The sequence below is a fragment of the Patagioenas fasciata genome, chromosome 3, assembly GCF_037038585.1.
Source record: "Patagioenas fasciata isolate bPatFas1 chromosome 3, bPatFas1.hap1, whole genome shotgun sequence".
Classification (NCBI taxonomy): Eukaryota; Metazoa; Chordata; class Aves; order Columbiformes; family Columbidae; genus Patagioenas; species Patagioenas fasciata.
In genome coordinates, this window is record NC_092522.1 from 60,259,803 (window position 1) to 60,274,429 (window position 14,627).

At 39.1% G+C, this 14,627-nt stretch overlaps 1 protein-coding gene across 3 annotated transcripts in view; it reads right to left on the reverse strand.

Moving 5' to 3' along the window:
* CNKSR3 (CNKSR family member 3) overlaps positions 1-14,627 on the reverse strand; it is a 58,903-nt gene that overhangs the window by 10,310 nt on the left and 33,966 nt on the right. For all 3 annotated transcript variants that reach the window (XM_065833644.2, XM_065833645.2, XM_071806436.1), the window contains 7 exons: positions 12,068-12,270; positions 10,489-10,576; positions 7,603-7,644; positions 5,631-5,750; positions 3,812-3,871; positions 1,074-1,142; positions 160-306 (listed from right to left, as the gene is read on the reverse strand). In XM_065833644.2, coding sequence (XP_065689716.1) covers positions 160-306; positions 1,074-1,142; positions 3,812-3,871; positions 5,631-5,750; positions 7,603-7,644; positions 10,489-10,576; positions 12,068-12,270 — 729 coding nt within the window. The remainder of the gene's footprint in view (positions 1-159; positions 307-1,073; positions 1,143-3,811; positions 3,872-5,630; positions 5,751-7,602; positions 7,645-10,488; positions 10,577-12,067; positions 12,271-14,627) is intronic.

A 14,627-nucleotide genomic window follows, 5' to 3' on the forward strand; every position in this document is an offset into this window, starting at 1 on the left:
CTTTTATCTAGCAAACAGAAGAGGACAGCCATGTCACCTAAACTTCCTTGACCTCTACTTAAACAGGAGTACCTGGGAGAATTTCTGGTATTTCTCTTTTTCAAGTTGCAACTAAGGCATTTCCATCTCAACGGTACAGTTGAGCTGGCAGCCTCTCACCTGCACCAAGGGTGGTTTCCAACGCAGGTTCTTCAGTGGAGCAGGCGTGAAATGGAAGGAGCCAGTAGGACGTTTCTTAAGCAGCAGCCTAACACCAGCAGGATTCTCTCGCAACTTTGCCACCAGGTTTTTTAATTGCCATCCAACCTGGAAGAGAATATTTTTTTTTTTTTTTATAATGTTGCTTTTCTTAAAGCAAACAAATGAGAAAAACCCAAATGCCCCAAGTTAAACTATCTGTTTTAACATGAACCTAAAAAGAGGGAAAAGAGATCCAAAAAAGCCAGAATGAAGAAAAAAATTGGAAAGCTCCTTCTTTGGAAGGATCTTCTTTTGTTGTTTCAAATAAAGATCTCCACTTAAGCTTCAAATTACACACTGAGATACCAAGCAATGTTCTTTATACCTCACCTCTGGTCCTAGAAGGATACATGAATGTGTTCGAATTGAGTAACACAGGGATTCACAGAGAACTAATTTTGTCATATTTCTTTCTCACATGGAAATCGCTTACTTGTGATAAGCAAAAATGTAATAATTTTATCTAAGTTCCCAGATGTAAATGATTTGACAAATATTTGGGTATTTTTAAAGCTGTTTTATCTGCATTCCAGTAGGTTGTAACAAGGCATTTTAAAACAGGTCTTAAATGTAACAAAATATTTTAATATGCATACAGCATTTAAACACAAAATTACGCATATTTGTTTTATCCATGTATTGCAAAGAATTAACTTTAAGTCCAAGTAAAATTTGTCTTGAAAACAAAATGTTGAAAAGCCTCAAAGATGTCAACAGGAAAACACCAGAACCATCCCCTGTCTCCCCTCCATGCCCCATCCACTCAGAACCTTTGGGGAGGGAGTTTTGGAAAGCAATCAGAGGAAAGGTTGGTAAAGCTGTTTGTTACTGACCACAGTCTGACGATTGACTTGGATCACTTCATCACCAGCATGAATCTTTTGAGATCGATCAGCAGGGGACTACAAAGAGGAAAACAAGAGGTACATGCTTCAGAAGGTTTCCTTCCCTCCAATAACAAACACCACCAAGCTCATTCAAAGGTTCTATCTATAACAAAGAGCACTGCTGAAAATTTTCACACAGCCAGATCGCACATTACATCCACTCAAAACTTGAAAATGCAAATGAATTCAACTTATGATTGATTTTTGATACTGGGGGAACTAGACAGAAAGGGAGAAGGCATGATCTGCATCTATCGGAGGCCAAGTTGTACTTAAGTCACCAGATGATCTTCACTGTTTTGCCTCCAGTTTGTACCATAGTTCCAGAGGACTGCAGAGAAGACTCCTGTCCTAACACAGCACCTATCTTAAACTTACCTTTCAAATAAATGTAAATAGATTTTTTTAAAAAGTTACACTAAGATTCTGAATGTACAGAACAAAGGACCAAAAATCCTCCAGCCCACAAACCAGATCTCTTTCACTTTCCTTTTTTGTTTCCTAATGTAAATAAGAGCTACCAAATTTAATGTCAAATTATCTACCTGTATCAAGGTCAAAAGAGAAAATACATGCTTGCATAACATCAAGTGTTTTCCAATACCAAATACCAATCTAACAATAATACATGTTAAAACACTAATTTTGGGGGGAGAAAAAAAAAAGGCTCCGGGGAGCCATTAGCAAGAAAGAGCTAGATGTGCCAATATTTACTTAGATTTATCGATAGCTGGTACCACACACAAGCTATCACTGCAGTTATTAAAAATCGTCTCACTGATATAATACACCAACTCTGACCAGCCTTGACAACACCCAAAGTGCAAAAGCAAACTACCTTGGTACATTGCACACTGGCCACAGGACAACTTCTCCTCCCATCCCCTAGCACCCCATGAGAAACCACCTTGCAGCAGGTCAGCTCTTCCTAGTCACTCCACAACTATGCACTTTAGAGCTCAAGTAACTTTTTTATTAGAAGGAACTGTAGGAATAAACAGTGCAACAAGGGAAGACAACATGGGGGAATTTGTGGGAGGCTCCAGCTCTCATGAGTAACCCCAGTTCTTCATTGTCTTCTCGCTTCCTCTGAGAGGAAATGCCTCAGTGGTAGGCTGTGTATATACGAGTCAACCAAGATCATGAAAAAACACTGGGTCAAAGTCAAGTTTGTAAAAAACAAAGCTCATTTCAAGCTGTCCTTTGAGCAGTCAACAGCCTGTCTGGAGAGGAGGGTGGGGGACCCTTGCACAGAGGACTCCTACAACATGTGCCAGCTACCGCATCAGATGCTGCAATCACACTGTGAGAACAGGGGAAAGAGCAAAGTTTAGATTTAGGCCAACATGACACAGGAAGTCACAAGTAGGACAGCACAACTCCGGAATCTTCTTGGCTGACTGGTATAAAATGTGTGGACTTCCCTAGTCCTTCCAATATACAGTACTGTTAATTTTGGGGTGCAATCCCACCACATTCCAACAGGGATAGCTACTAAATACCATTCCAAACCTAGCAAGGAAAGACCCAGCCTGATCCCATGACACCAGAAAGTCACCAGTTGTTTGCAGCTCTCTGTCACTTCCCAAGTTCTGTTGCTCCAAAGAATGAATGAACATTCATTTAAAAAGTGGAAATTTAGGTCAACACTCAGAGCTATAGAAGCAATACAGACTCATTCCTGGCCTCCAGAATGAGATCTATACCCACACAGAGCTTGGCAGCAGTCAGTGTTACATTCTTTCACATTTATCAGATGTTGAAATTGCAAACAAAGTGTCCTCCGTCTATGTTTCAGACCCCATAGAGAGTTATACCAGGGCAACAGCATAAGAGCTATAAAAGTTTTCAGTTTTCACTCTGACCTGCAAGCACAGATTTCCACCCACTCCTTCCTGGTCCCTGGACTTGGCACAGGTACAACTAGAACCACTGGTTCTTTCCTATGCGCACACACACAAAAAAAAAAGCAATGCTGCAAAGTCAGGCTCCTCAACTCCTTTTTCTTTCAGCCACTGCTTCTGTAGAGTGGAATTTCTGACAACACCACAGCATCACCCACCAGCCCCAGCTGCTGGTCAGAGGTCCACTGCAAGCACTGCCCAGAAGCCTTTAATAAAATCTCAGCTACAGAGAACTCACACTGTAAGAAAACACAAGCAACCACCTGCAGCAAAAAATACAGTTGCTTATTGTGCTGACCATTTTCTTCCAGCAGACCACTCTAAAAGTCTTACTTTTTTGCAGTCTTTGTAATCAACAAGGTAATTTTGTTACCGGACAACTCGTTGATTTCATTACTCATTACTGAATTTAGTACACTACCACCTAAACATTCCCATTGAGGGAGATTGCCTTTGCCAGCAGAAAGCAAATACATTCAAGGGTTTAAGTAAGACACCATAAGCATTCAGAACAGCAGATACAGTAACTTATTAAAGCAATTATTTTAATGACAAGCATTTGAACTAACTCATGCATTTGCAGAAACTGGTTTAATTAGACTAACAGTGAAACACGCAGATACAATATATTAACAAATTGTGGATAAACAAGTGACACATCACATAGGATTTAAAGCAATAATATCATGAAAGTCACATGCAAAACAGGGAAAAGTAGTAAAAGTCAAACTCAAAGCTGTTGTCAGATAGCCCGAGTTAATCTATATTTACTTCACTTACATTTTCTGTAGTTCCAGTAATTACATGTAATCCATCATAAGTTGATTTGATGTACATTCCCTAAATGTAAGTAGAAAATTAAAAACAAGTTTAAAGGAAAAAACAACACAAAAAAACTGCACACCATCACCAAACATGTAGCTTATCTGATTAAACAACTGTTGATAACAGACTAAAAACATTATTAAAAGCACTTAACAATTCACACATTTTCCCTAGAAAATGTGTGTGGTCTAATATTACAACATTCTAAACCTCTTCACAGATCACTTTTAATGTAATCAATTATTATGGTTGTAATGACTTTAAAAACCTAATATATGGAATGCAATCTAGAAACACTGTCTGGTTGGTAATACCAAACAGTGCTTTTTCTCTGCCCTGTCAGTTTTTAGCCTTGTACTAAACTTTATTTCATTATTGCACTGTCTGCACTAGAGAATTACAGGTTTTACTAGACGGCCACCAGTTCTCTCCATACAAAGCACAGTTACACAGGTGGGCTACAAATATTGCGTACGCCTTCTATTACAATTTCCCTTGGCAGGTCAATATACAAACTTGTAACAGCGCTGACATAAGCAATGAAAGCTATGGCAGAAGTATTTATGGCTGTGTACGTTAATGCTGAATGTGAATGCTAGGACAAACACAGATGAAGTGGGTGTTGACCATATGACTACCAAACTAAAAGTCACCAACAGGCTGTTAACTAATAAGTGCAGAGATTTCCCCACAAGAAGTGACTGGTACAATGGTTTCATCATTTATGAACAAATACACCTCTACTTTTCCTACCTCTATCTGTTGTTAGAAGCACTCACACTGAGCTGTACAGAACTGGATGCTATTCAGAAGTCATAGGCAGCTCATCTGCCTAAAGTTACCACACTTGCTATGAAAGGAAAGATGTAAGATGTTTTTTTTTTTTTTGCCCCTTACTCTCCTGCCAATTCCTATCCTTGTTTGCCTGTCAGTATCCAATTGCGTGCATCTACCTCCTCCTTCCTTGCTTAGTGCAATCTAGGCTGAATCTGCTTTGTTGTAGCTTGTGCATTAACTAAGAGGTCCCCATAATTTCAAGACTGACTCAGTCAAATTGAGTAGCCTAGGTAAAACTATATAGCACAGTAAGACTGTAAAGTTTCCTTTAAAAGTGTTCATCTCCTTCACCTCCAGGGCTGGGGGGAAAATACAAATGCACTTAAAAATTTAAATTCCCTCCAACTCATTGTAACATGTCTATTCCTCAGACAAAAAAATCAGCAAGATTTCAACCTCAGTTTCTTATCAACAGCACTCAGCTAAGAGGCATCCACTGAATGAACTAGATTCAGTAATAAGCCAACCACTGAACACTTAAAAGGATTTCTCATTCCTGATAAAAAGCAAATCTCAACAATCCTCACATTTTAAACAACCTTGCTATAGACATACATAAAAGTGCCTTTCAAAAGTTTCAAATTTCTTATCTTCTCCTTCTCATACCTGAAAAACACCTAGTTAAGGTAACCTGCAAAAAATAAAATGTATGATTTCACAAGCATCTCTAAATGCCCCAATACCCTGGTTAAAATACAAGTCTGAAACACTTCATCAAAAATCATATTTGGGGTCAAACCTATTAACATGCACACCCATCTCTGGCAGCCACCCCAGCACACTGCCTGACAATTCACCTTCAGAGTTACCTCCCTTGCCTCTTCCTGTTCCCCAGAGGATACCAATGGGTTTGAAATATCTTGCTACACACAGAGTTGCTCACAAGACTACATATTAAACAGTGGGGACATCAGGACACTCCAGAATTGGCTCTTACCAGGCCCTCCCCAGGTTTAATGTTGGTTAAATGAACCTCCTCCAGACACGCACACTGGCTCATCAACGGATCCGTAGTTGATCGGATAGCTTTATCACAAATGCCATTTAAAGTCTTGGCCTACAATGAAAACGTAAAAAAAAAGTTAAAATATTTCTCTCCTGAATTCTTCTTTCAGCTTTCAAAAATGGAAAGGCATTGAGTACTAAAACTTAACTACACTGTACTAGTGGACCAAGAACCACCAAAATAGAAGATTCATTTCTGGAGATCTATTCTGTACATGCTTATCTTCTTACTGTAATCTCATACAAACAACCTGTTCCCATTAGTGCCACACCATCGCTAACAGATTCCAACACATCCTCTATTTCAAAAAATAAACACACAAAATACAGCAAAAAAAATTGGGGTTGGGGTTTTCTTTGCTTTAACCAAAATATTAATAGCCTATTACAATACTGAAACATTTCGATAATTCCTTGTGGGAACAATTAAGAGATTTTCATATTGTTTTTATTCTGGCTAAGAGAATAAAATTGGCCATGAGTCAGAAAAAATGAGGTGCTGGTCACTGACTTATCTGCACAAAGTTTTACAGTATCAGGTAGGACATCTAGCACTTAAGCATTTCAGCCTAAGTTCTCTCCACCGTGCCTCTGAGCTGACCTCTTCTGGAATGCTTACACAGGCAAGATTTGTATTTCCTTTTGACCAAAACGTAACTGATCCTAAGCCAATATTATAACTAAAGGCAAATTTTGACCTTACGTGTGTGTCAGTAAAGTCAGATGCAGAACAGTGTTGTCTTGTAGAGCTTCTAACTAGCAGAATAGCTGGTTAGCAATCAAAAAAAAAAAAAAAAAACAACACCACAACATAGTCCAAAAACCTGTGCCACGCCACAAATTTCATTAACATCCCACAGCATGTTTTAGGTCTTGAAATTAACTGAAGCAATGCTGAAACTCGAAGTAGGTTCCAAAAGCTTAAAGGATAAGAAGGATTAGTATACAGTACAGTAGTTGTTTATACACAGTTAGGGAACCAAGCAAGGTAAGACACCTTTCACAATGTGAAAGCAGATGAGGGGAGCTGTCTCATAGAAAGACATCGGTTTGGATTACAATGGTCCCTGGAAACAATAGTTCCAACGTGTTTGGTTTTGTTTTACATCAGATTTATTACAGCAGCAATAAAATAAATCAAAACAATGCTCAAGTGTGAATGCGAGGAACTGCTCAAACAAGGCAACTCCAAAAAACAATACCTACTTTCAAAGTGGGTGTGCACAAATGGAAAAAGAAAGATGCAAAAACTCCCTGTTACGTGGTTTCATTATTTATGGACAAAATTATTTTTAGTTATTGTGCTACTCAATTCCTAAGCATCTATGAGCTAGCGGAAGGCCTTATCAAAGAGCACAGCCTGGTTCATGTCAAAAGCAGGAAGCGATGATTAACTGTTGCAAAATATAAAAAGCATTCCATGACGCTCCTCATTTGGTCACAAGGCTGCTTCAAACAACCCTGAAAACACAAGCTCGAGTACCATCAGAGACAAAACTTCAGTTCTGTGGCCAGGCAGCTTTTTTACATAAAGAGGCTTAATAAGGCATAGTCTCTGCTTCTTAAGGCACAAAACGCACATCACAGGCATAATCAGTTTGTTTAGCCTACAATCATTCTACAGCACTACCCCCCCTTGAAAATGCAAGCACTAAATTATCTTAAAAAATAGCTGTGCTTCAAGGAATATTTGACTTCATACTATTGCACACACTAACCATCTGTTCAAATTTAGATTTCCTCTACAGTTAAGAATATTCATTAAATGGCCTATAACAAAGTTTACTTGCATGATATGCTTGTATGTATGGGATTGGAAAACTGTTGTCAGTACAGCTGACACAGAAGCCATTGAGATAAATGTGAACGCAGGCAGCTGAGTTTCAACAGAAATGTGTACTTACTACAGTCTGAACTTTATCTTCCATGTCAGCAACAGTGCAGTCCTAAAAACAAAACAAGAATAAAAGCCCTACATTAACCAATAAACGTATAAACATATCATCTCTGTAAACTCTGCAAAACTGACACTTAAACCTCAAACTGAAATAGAGTTATTCATGCTGCAGAGATTAATTAGATAAGTTTCACCCAGTAGGGCTCCAATGTACTGTTAAACAACTATTTTCTGGTCCTAGTAGAAAGTAATACTAAACCTTGAAAACTAAGAGAACATGGGATTCAATTACAGTAGCAGACTCTGCTAGAAACGCAGAACCCTGCACAATAGAACTACACTCAAGGAAGGTCAGGCTCACGAGCTTGCCTTACACTGATAAACCCCAACTCAGGCACTCCTCTGTCCCAGGCATCAAAATTGATCTAAATCATATTGTTAAAAATAGAAAGAAAAGTTGTTTTCCTAAAAATATGCTATCAATTACATCCCTGAGGGCCAGAGGACTGCACACAATGAATTATTTATACAACCCAGGTACAAAAGTCTCTGAATTGAAACAAATTCATGTAACAGATTATAGAAGTTGTTGTTTTCTACAAGAAGAGTTGAACTAGAGGATAGTATTATATTCTCTGACTAAAAGTTAAAACAGCCAGTAAATAATGAAACAAGATTTACAATATCTACAAGGAGAAAACCCCCAAAAGCCAAGCATTTAAATAAGCTTAAATTCAAAGATATTTGCCATTTGACATCTCAACTTGCATAACTACCACACACTGCCTGAGAGATGCATCCAGGAGCTGTGAATTGAAGTCATTCCATATTTCTAATCATCCTCAACTCTTGTTCTGTTCCTTCCTAACCCTACTCTGTGTTTTTAAATACAGAAATAAAAAATAATAAAATACAGTCCTCCAGATATGGACACACCAGGGATATAAAGTATAGATCAGTTAAGTTCTGTTTTGTGTTTTCATAATAAATTTTAACATCCTGTTCATTGTTGTAATGACCACCAAGGAATGAGGTCATACTTTTTACATTCTGTCACCAACAGCTTCAAGACCTTTCCTGAACACTACTACAAAGTTTAGACTCCATCATTGTGCATCAGCATAATTTTTCTCTGCTAAACACATCTGTATGAATCAATACCAAGTGTCACCAACCATGATGCAACCCGGTTACTCAATATTGCAAAGTCCTTCTGCTCCTCTTCATTTCTATTTACACTGATTATTATTTTAACCTTAAAGTTCGACATGAATCTTTAAGAAACAGCAGAATAAACTCTGTTCCTTGTATCTATCTAGCTATCATTAAAGTCAACTGGAATCTTACAGCATTTGCATCTTGCTTTATTATTCATCTACTTTCACACATCATTTATGATTAAGCAAAGCAACACTGATTGCATGGGAGCCACACTGCTCTCTTTTCCATTATAAGAATTGATCACTTATTCCTACACTCCACTCCTTAACAAGAAATTCTTTTCAAGTCTAAAAACTCACAATTGAAAAATCCTTAGGTATCTCTTTTCTATGTCAGTGGGTTCCTTCCAACCATTCCCATGTATCTGCAGTATCCCAGTACAAAAGAGTGTTGATTCTGTCCCCATTAAAGCTTTTTCTTACACGTACCAATCCCATCCTGTGCTATAGCTCATATCAAATTGGCAGAGAAGTACTCTGACACTTTTTAAAAGGCTAGAGTTGTATTTGCCAACTTCCACTCCTCTGCCAAAGGCTGATTTAACTGACAGATTAGACACCATTTTTAGTAGTTTTATTAATACAAGTTCAGCAGTCTCATATCTCAGTTCCTGTAGCACTCTGGGGTGAACACCATCTGCTGCTAGAAATGCTTAATGTTCTACTTCACAGCCTGCAACTCTGTAGCTGTAAATCACTGACTTTCTGCAATGCACACACAGCACTCATACAAGAAAGGCATTCAGCAGCGAGCCAAACTTCTGTGCCTTTGAATTTATAATGCCCAGACACTATCCTTTCAGAATGATTCAACTGATATAATTGGATGCCATCATAGCTTGACAACTCATGGGATGTTTCTGTCCTTAGACATCATTGCCCCAAAACTGGGAGAGAATCACTGTCACAGGAGGCCGTGGACTAATGGTTATGAGCAAGTTCAGCAGGAGCTGAAGCCTCCACATTGTGTTTCACAGCCAAAGCAGTGGCACACTGTTGGAATGATTTTGAAGACAGGCAGTATTATTCAGAGAGAAAAAATGACATTATTTACCAAAACTGTCAGAGTTGTTATGTGTTCTTTTAGCTGCTACCAATATGAGTGCTCATCACACAGTCAATAAATAGAAAGTTTAGAACAAAACACTGTGGTCTCACACTATGGGCAGAAGCAGGATTTGTGTTATAAAGGTCCTCCCATTACATGCAGCATTTCCCATCTCATGGCTCAGCCACTCTATATGGGACAAGACCTAAGGACTGCCCAAGCATGGCTATAGTAACCAATGGAGTCATATTTTTGTTTAAAGTTAGCACTGATAACTCTTTTCCAACATGTTGTTAGGAACTTGAAAATTTTCAAATACAGACCAACTATTTTCAAAACTAATCTTCTTTCCATTAAGGCTCAAGAAAATATGAGTAGCCTTTATTACACAGTCACTTGAGATACAGTCAGTAACAGCAAAAAAGGAAATTAAGGCAGGGGGGTGGAAATCAACTCAGAAAAACAGACAACTGACAGTGACCTTCATGGACCTTCAAAGTTTGAAGCAAGCATTCATTTCCAGATCTGTCTTCCAATTAACACTGCACACAGCAAGCACATCACTTCCACAAACATCCCCCTTCCTTCCCTTTTGGAAACCTAAAAGGAAAAGAAATCAGCTGACCTTCTGAACAGTAGTAGTGAGATCCAAGCAGAGCTGAATTATTCTGTTCTTCATTGATGAAAAGTCAGCAATACCTGTAAATGGGGCCCTGCAACAGAAGAAAATTCCCATTAAACTGAAGGGACCAGTCTTCTCCCATTCTACTTCATCAGTGAGGAAGAGCACGTGAGAGCAAGAGCTGTTACTCTGACATCCACACAAGCATTAGGACACAGTTTTACAGCATAAATATTCCTAACTGCATAGCCCCCCTCCATCCTTCCACCAGCTCTGGGATATGTCTATCCCTGTGGTAAGTAAGTTAGGAGACCAAAACCAGAAGATATGGTCAATTTTCCAAACTACAATTTTCTCAGTTGTATGTTCAAGTCAGATCACACTGACTGTGTTATAAAAATGATACTCTTGGGTTTGCCAGTGAGTAGATTTCTACCTTTCAAGCCTTTGATTACTAAACTCATATGGGAGAGAAAAAAAAAATAAATAAACCACACACTCTCTAAAAGAAGAAAATGGGATTTTCACATTTTCCACTCAGAGGTGCAGTGAGGTTCAATCTTAGAAATAAATCATTAAAGGTAGAGCAGCTTTAGACTCTCACCTCAGATCCTTTAGACAGCTGAGAAGGCTAGGGTTCAGAAGGGAGCTGCCAGCAACAGGGTGAGAGGAGAGGACCATGTAATAGACACAAACTGTTAATGTCACTGCCTGCACACAGAACCGACTCCTTACTGTAGAGCAGGGATACTAAAGGATGGAAGCTCTCCTTGATGTGAGTCCCTCTGCAGCTCTCTTCCTACCCTTCCTTCTCAGGTAAGCTGGCAAGGGGCTTGAGAGATTATCTTCATCTGTTATCATGGACAGCATCCCTGCCAGCATCCATCCGGAATAATTAAATAGTGTTTTTAAAGCTTGGATTGCCTAAATAATGTCTGGGAGGAGTAGAATGGTCATTATCGGAACCATTTATTTTCCACCAAAATGGCCCTGTGAAGGTGAAAGAGAGAGAAGGGACCTTTTTCCCTTGCAGAAGTCAGCTCTCTTTTAGGGTATGGTCCACAGAGGGGAAAGGGTGAGAGTAGTGGCAGGGGGTTGGTAGCAATGATGGGTCCTGTGTAGGGACCACCCTCAGTTCTTCCTCAACTCAACCTCACATAACAATGAATTTGTTTAAGAGCTGAAAGCAGTAGAACCAGTCAGAATTGAAAGCAATTTTAAAAAGCACTATGACTTCAGCAGAACATAAAAAATTACTTTAGAAAGGGACCTGCCAACGACAAGTAATTTAGCGGATGGGAAGGGGAGAGGAGGAAGTCACACGTATGAGCAACTGACCTGAATGGGAAGACTCCTACTTGTATAAATACCAGTTTGGATGCAATGCTTCACTGGTTTTAGCAAGAGTGGGAGCACAAGAATAGATACTCTAGAGTAAATTTGCCCACTAGAGGTATTTCGGCAACACCACAAAAGGGGTGAGCAAGACCAAAATCCTTACACCAAATCATCTAGAGACTGCCCCACAAGGAGAACCAATTCATTGTGGCAGTAAATTAAAATATAAAGATTTTATTCTTACCTGTCCAACCACGCAAGTAAGGCTTTAGCAGCTCCAATAAGCTCTACCACAGAAGTAAGGAATTCATTGGGGGGTTTGCGAGAGGTATTTCCATCATAATTTGAACTTTTCCTACGGCTGCTGATGTAATTTTGCAGATTGTTGGATGACGCTCGCAGCTTGAGAACCAGGTTCTTCATATTGTCTGTTTCAAGGCCATAGTTCTGCAAGAAATAGTATTAAGTTTGATAAATCTCCTTATTGAGACCTCCTATACATTATACCACAAGTCATGAATTCATAAGAAATGCAAGGTCTAAGAATTTGCCCAATTTTTCTACTTTTTTTTTTTCCTTTTTTTTTTTTTATAAGGCAAAAAAGCCTTCTGAGATTTGTTCTACACTCTAGCAAATAAAGAATACATCTGTGGGTGCCAAACCCCCCCAGTTTCTGACATTAATGAGATTTGAGGACACTTTTTAATCAGAATGAAGTCCTAGTGTCCTATCAGATGCCATCTACCTTTAAAATGTAGTTGCAGTAACAGGACTGTGTTGTTTTTTCTTTCTGTTAAAAGAAAGTAAATGCTGCTTTTTCTGAAAATGCTTTCTGTACTGTGATACATAAACACTGAAGTAACATTTCATTCACAACTACAGATAAATTTAATCTGGTAAGAGATAAAAACATCAACAGGAAGAAAAATTAATTTCACAGTCAAAAGCTGCAACAAATACTTGGATCACAAGTTTTCAGCAACAGTGCTCCTTCATTACAGCAGTGCAATTATTTCCAAATTTGAGGACTGCATGAACTCTATACATAGTAATTAAAACCATTCTTTGACCTTGTATTTTTCATTCAACATAATATTCATAATTTTTTTAAACTTAAAAAAAATCTTTAATATCTTAGACTAAACCATTTACAAAAATTGAAACAGAACCTCTGCCCCAAATTAACCCACTAGTGTAAAAAGAGGTTTCCGCTACTCAGCTGCCTTTTAATTACCTACCATCTCCTACAGATAATATCTCAGTGGGTACAAGTTACACAAGTGCATCCTTCCTCCCCTTCAGGGCTCTTGGCAAGGAAGTACCCTTAAAGTGCAGCCAAGAGTAAGGATTGAGGGAATATACCCAATTAAGAAAAAAAAAAAGTCACTCTTGCAGCAGGAAAGTATATCCTTAAATTTTCCAGGATCACAAAGATGGAAAGATTTGGATTACTAAACGATGTTAAAGTACTTGCACACAGTCATGTGGGAACTTACCTTTTCATTAAAAAAAAAAACCACACCACACAACACACCCCACCAAACAAACCAACCACACACACACACAACAACCACCACGCAAAACAACAGTGTCATTCAGATGTGTTTCTTACAGTTAGTTTTCTCCTCCTCCTCACAGGATAGTGCATTTTATTTTTGGAGGAATACTTTTTCACCAACAAGTCTGGCTATGGGGTAAGTTTCTGTGGCCACAAGAATTTGAAGTTAGCCATGTGCCAGAAATTTCCCCCTTTTATAGGGATATTAGAGGATGCTGACTCCACCTGTCCTTCCATAAAGGGACAAAAAAATATTTTTTTTTTTATTTGTACAGTGGGTCAGTCCAGTGTGGATTTTCCATTTCAGCTAGTTTTTAAGTAAGTCTGTTAAGTAGTCCTCAGTTTTGAGGTGGACTTGAGCAACACAGGTGTAGCTTCTGGAGATACAGGGGCTCCAGTTTACGAGTGCAACTGGTCTCCCCAACAGCCTATCAAGAGCACATCACAACCAAGCTCTCCAAGTCACTGCACTAAGCTTTCCTACAGCTTCCCCCATAGACTCTACAGAATGCACCTGAGATACCTAAACCAGTAGTTCGTGCTCTAGGAGAGGTCCTGGCTAAGCACTGTGCTCCTCCAGCACAACAGGGAGCAGGCAACTCTTCAGGCCACCAAATTCGCCAGCTACATAAGGATCAGCCCCGAGGGATGAACTTGCCTGGAATAAAGTCATCACAACCCAAATCACATCTCTTCCAGGGGCAAAGCCAGCTTCCTCATCTGTTTGCTCTAATACACAGAAAACATTATGTCCTTTCACCTGATACAGCAATGGTTCTATCCAAGCTGATGCTATCTTGACCACCTCACACACAACCACCTGTTTCTGCTACTTTTCTGCTACTCCACTTGCAACACCCAGTCTGTTGGGAGGGTTGGTTTGGGGAATTAAACCATTACAAAAAAAATCTATTCCCTTTTTTACTGTACTGTGCTCTTAGCTGGTTTAGCTCCCTGAAGTAGCTCACCTGAGGGTCAGATGAGTGCAAGCACAAAAGATCACTCATGGGAGGAGAGGAGGGGGTGGAGGCAGCAGCTGACTTGGATTAATTTGTCATTGAGCTGTAGCCCCAGTTCAGGACAGATTGGAATGTTGATAGTGTGGCAGCACACCAAACAGCCTTCACACCAACACACAGTTGAAATGCAAAGCCTAGCAGGCTTTTCTGAAATATTTTAACAAGGCTGAGGCTAAAATATTTAACAGGTGATTATTATTATTTAAGCAACCAAAGGTTTTAGATGT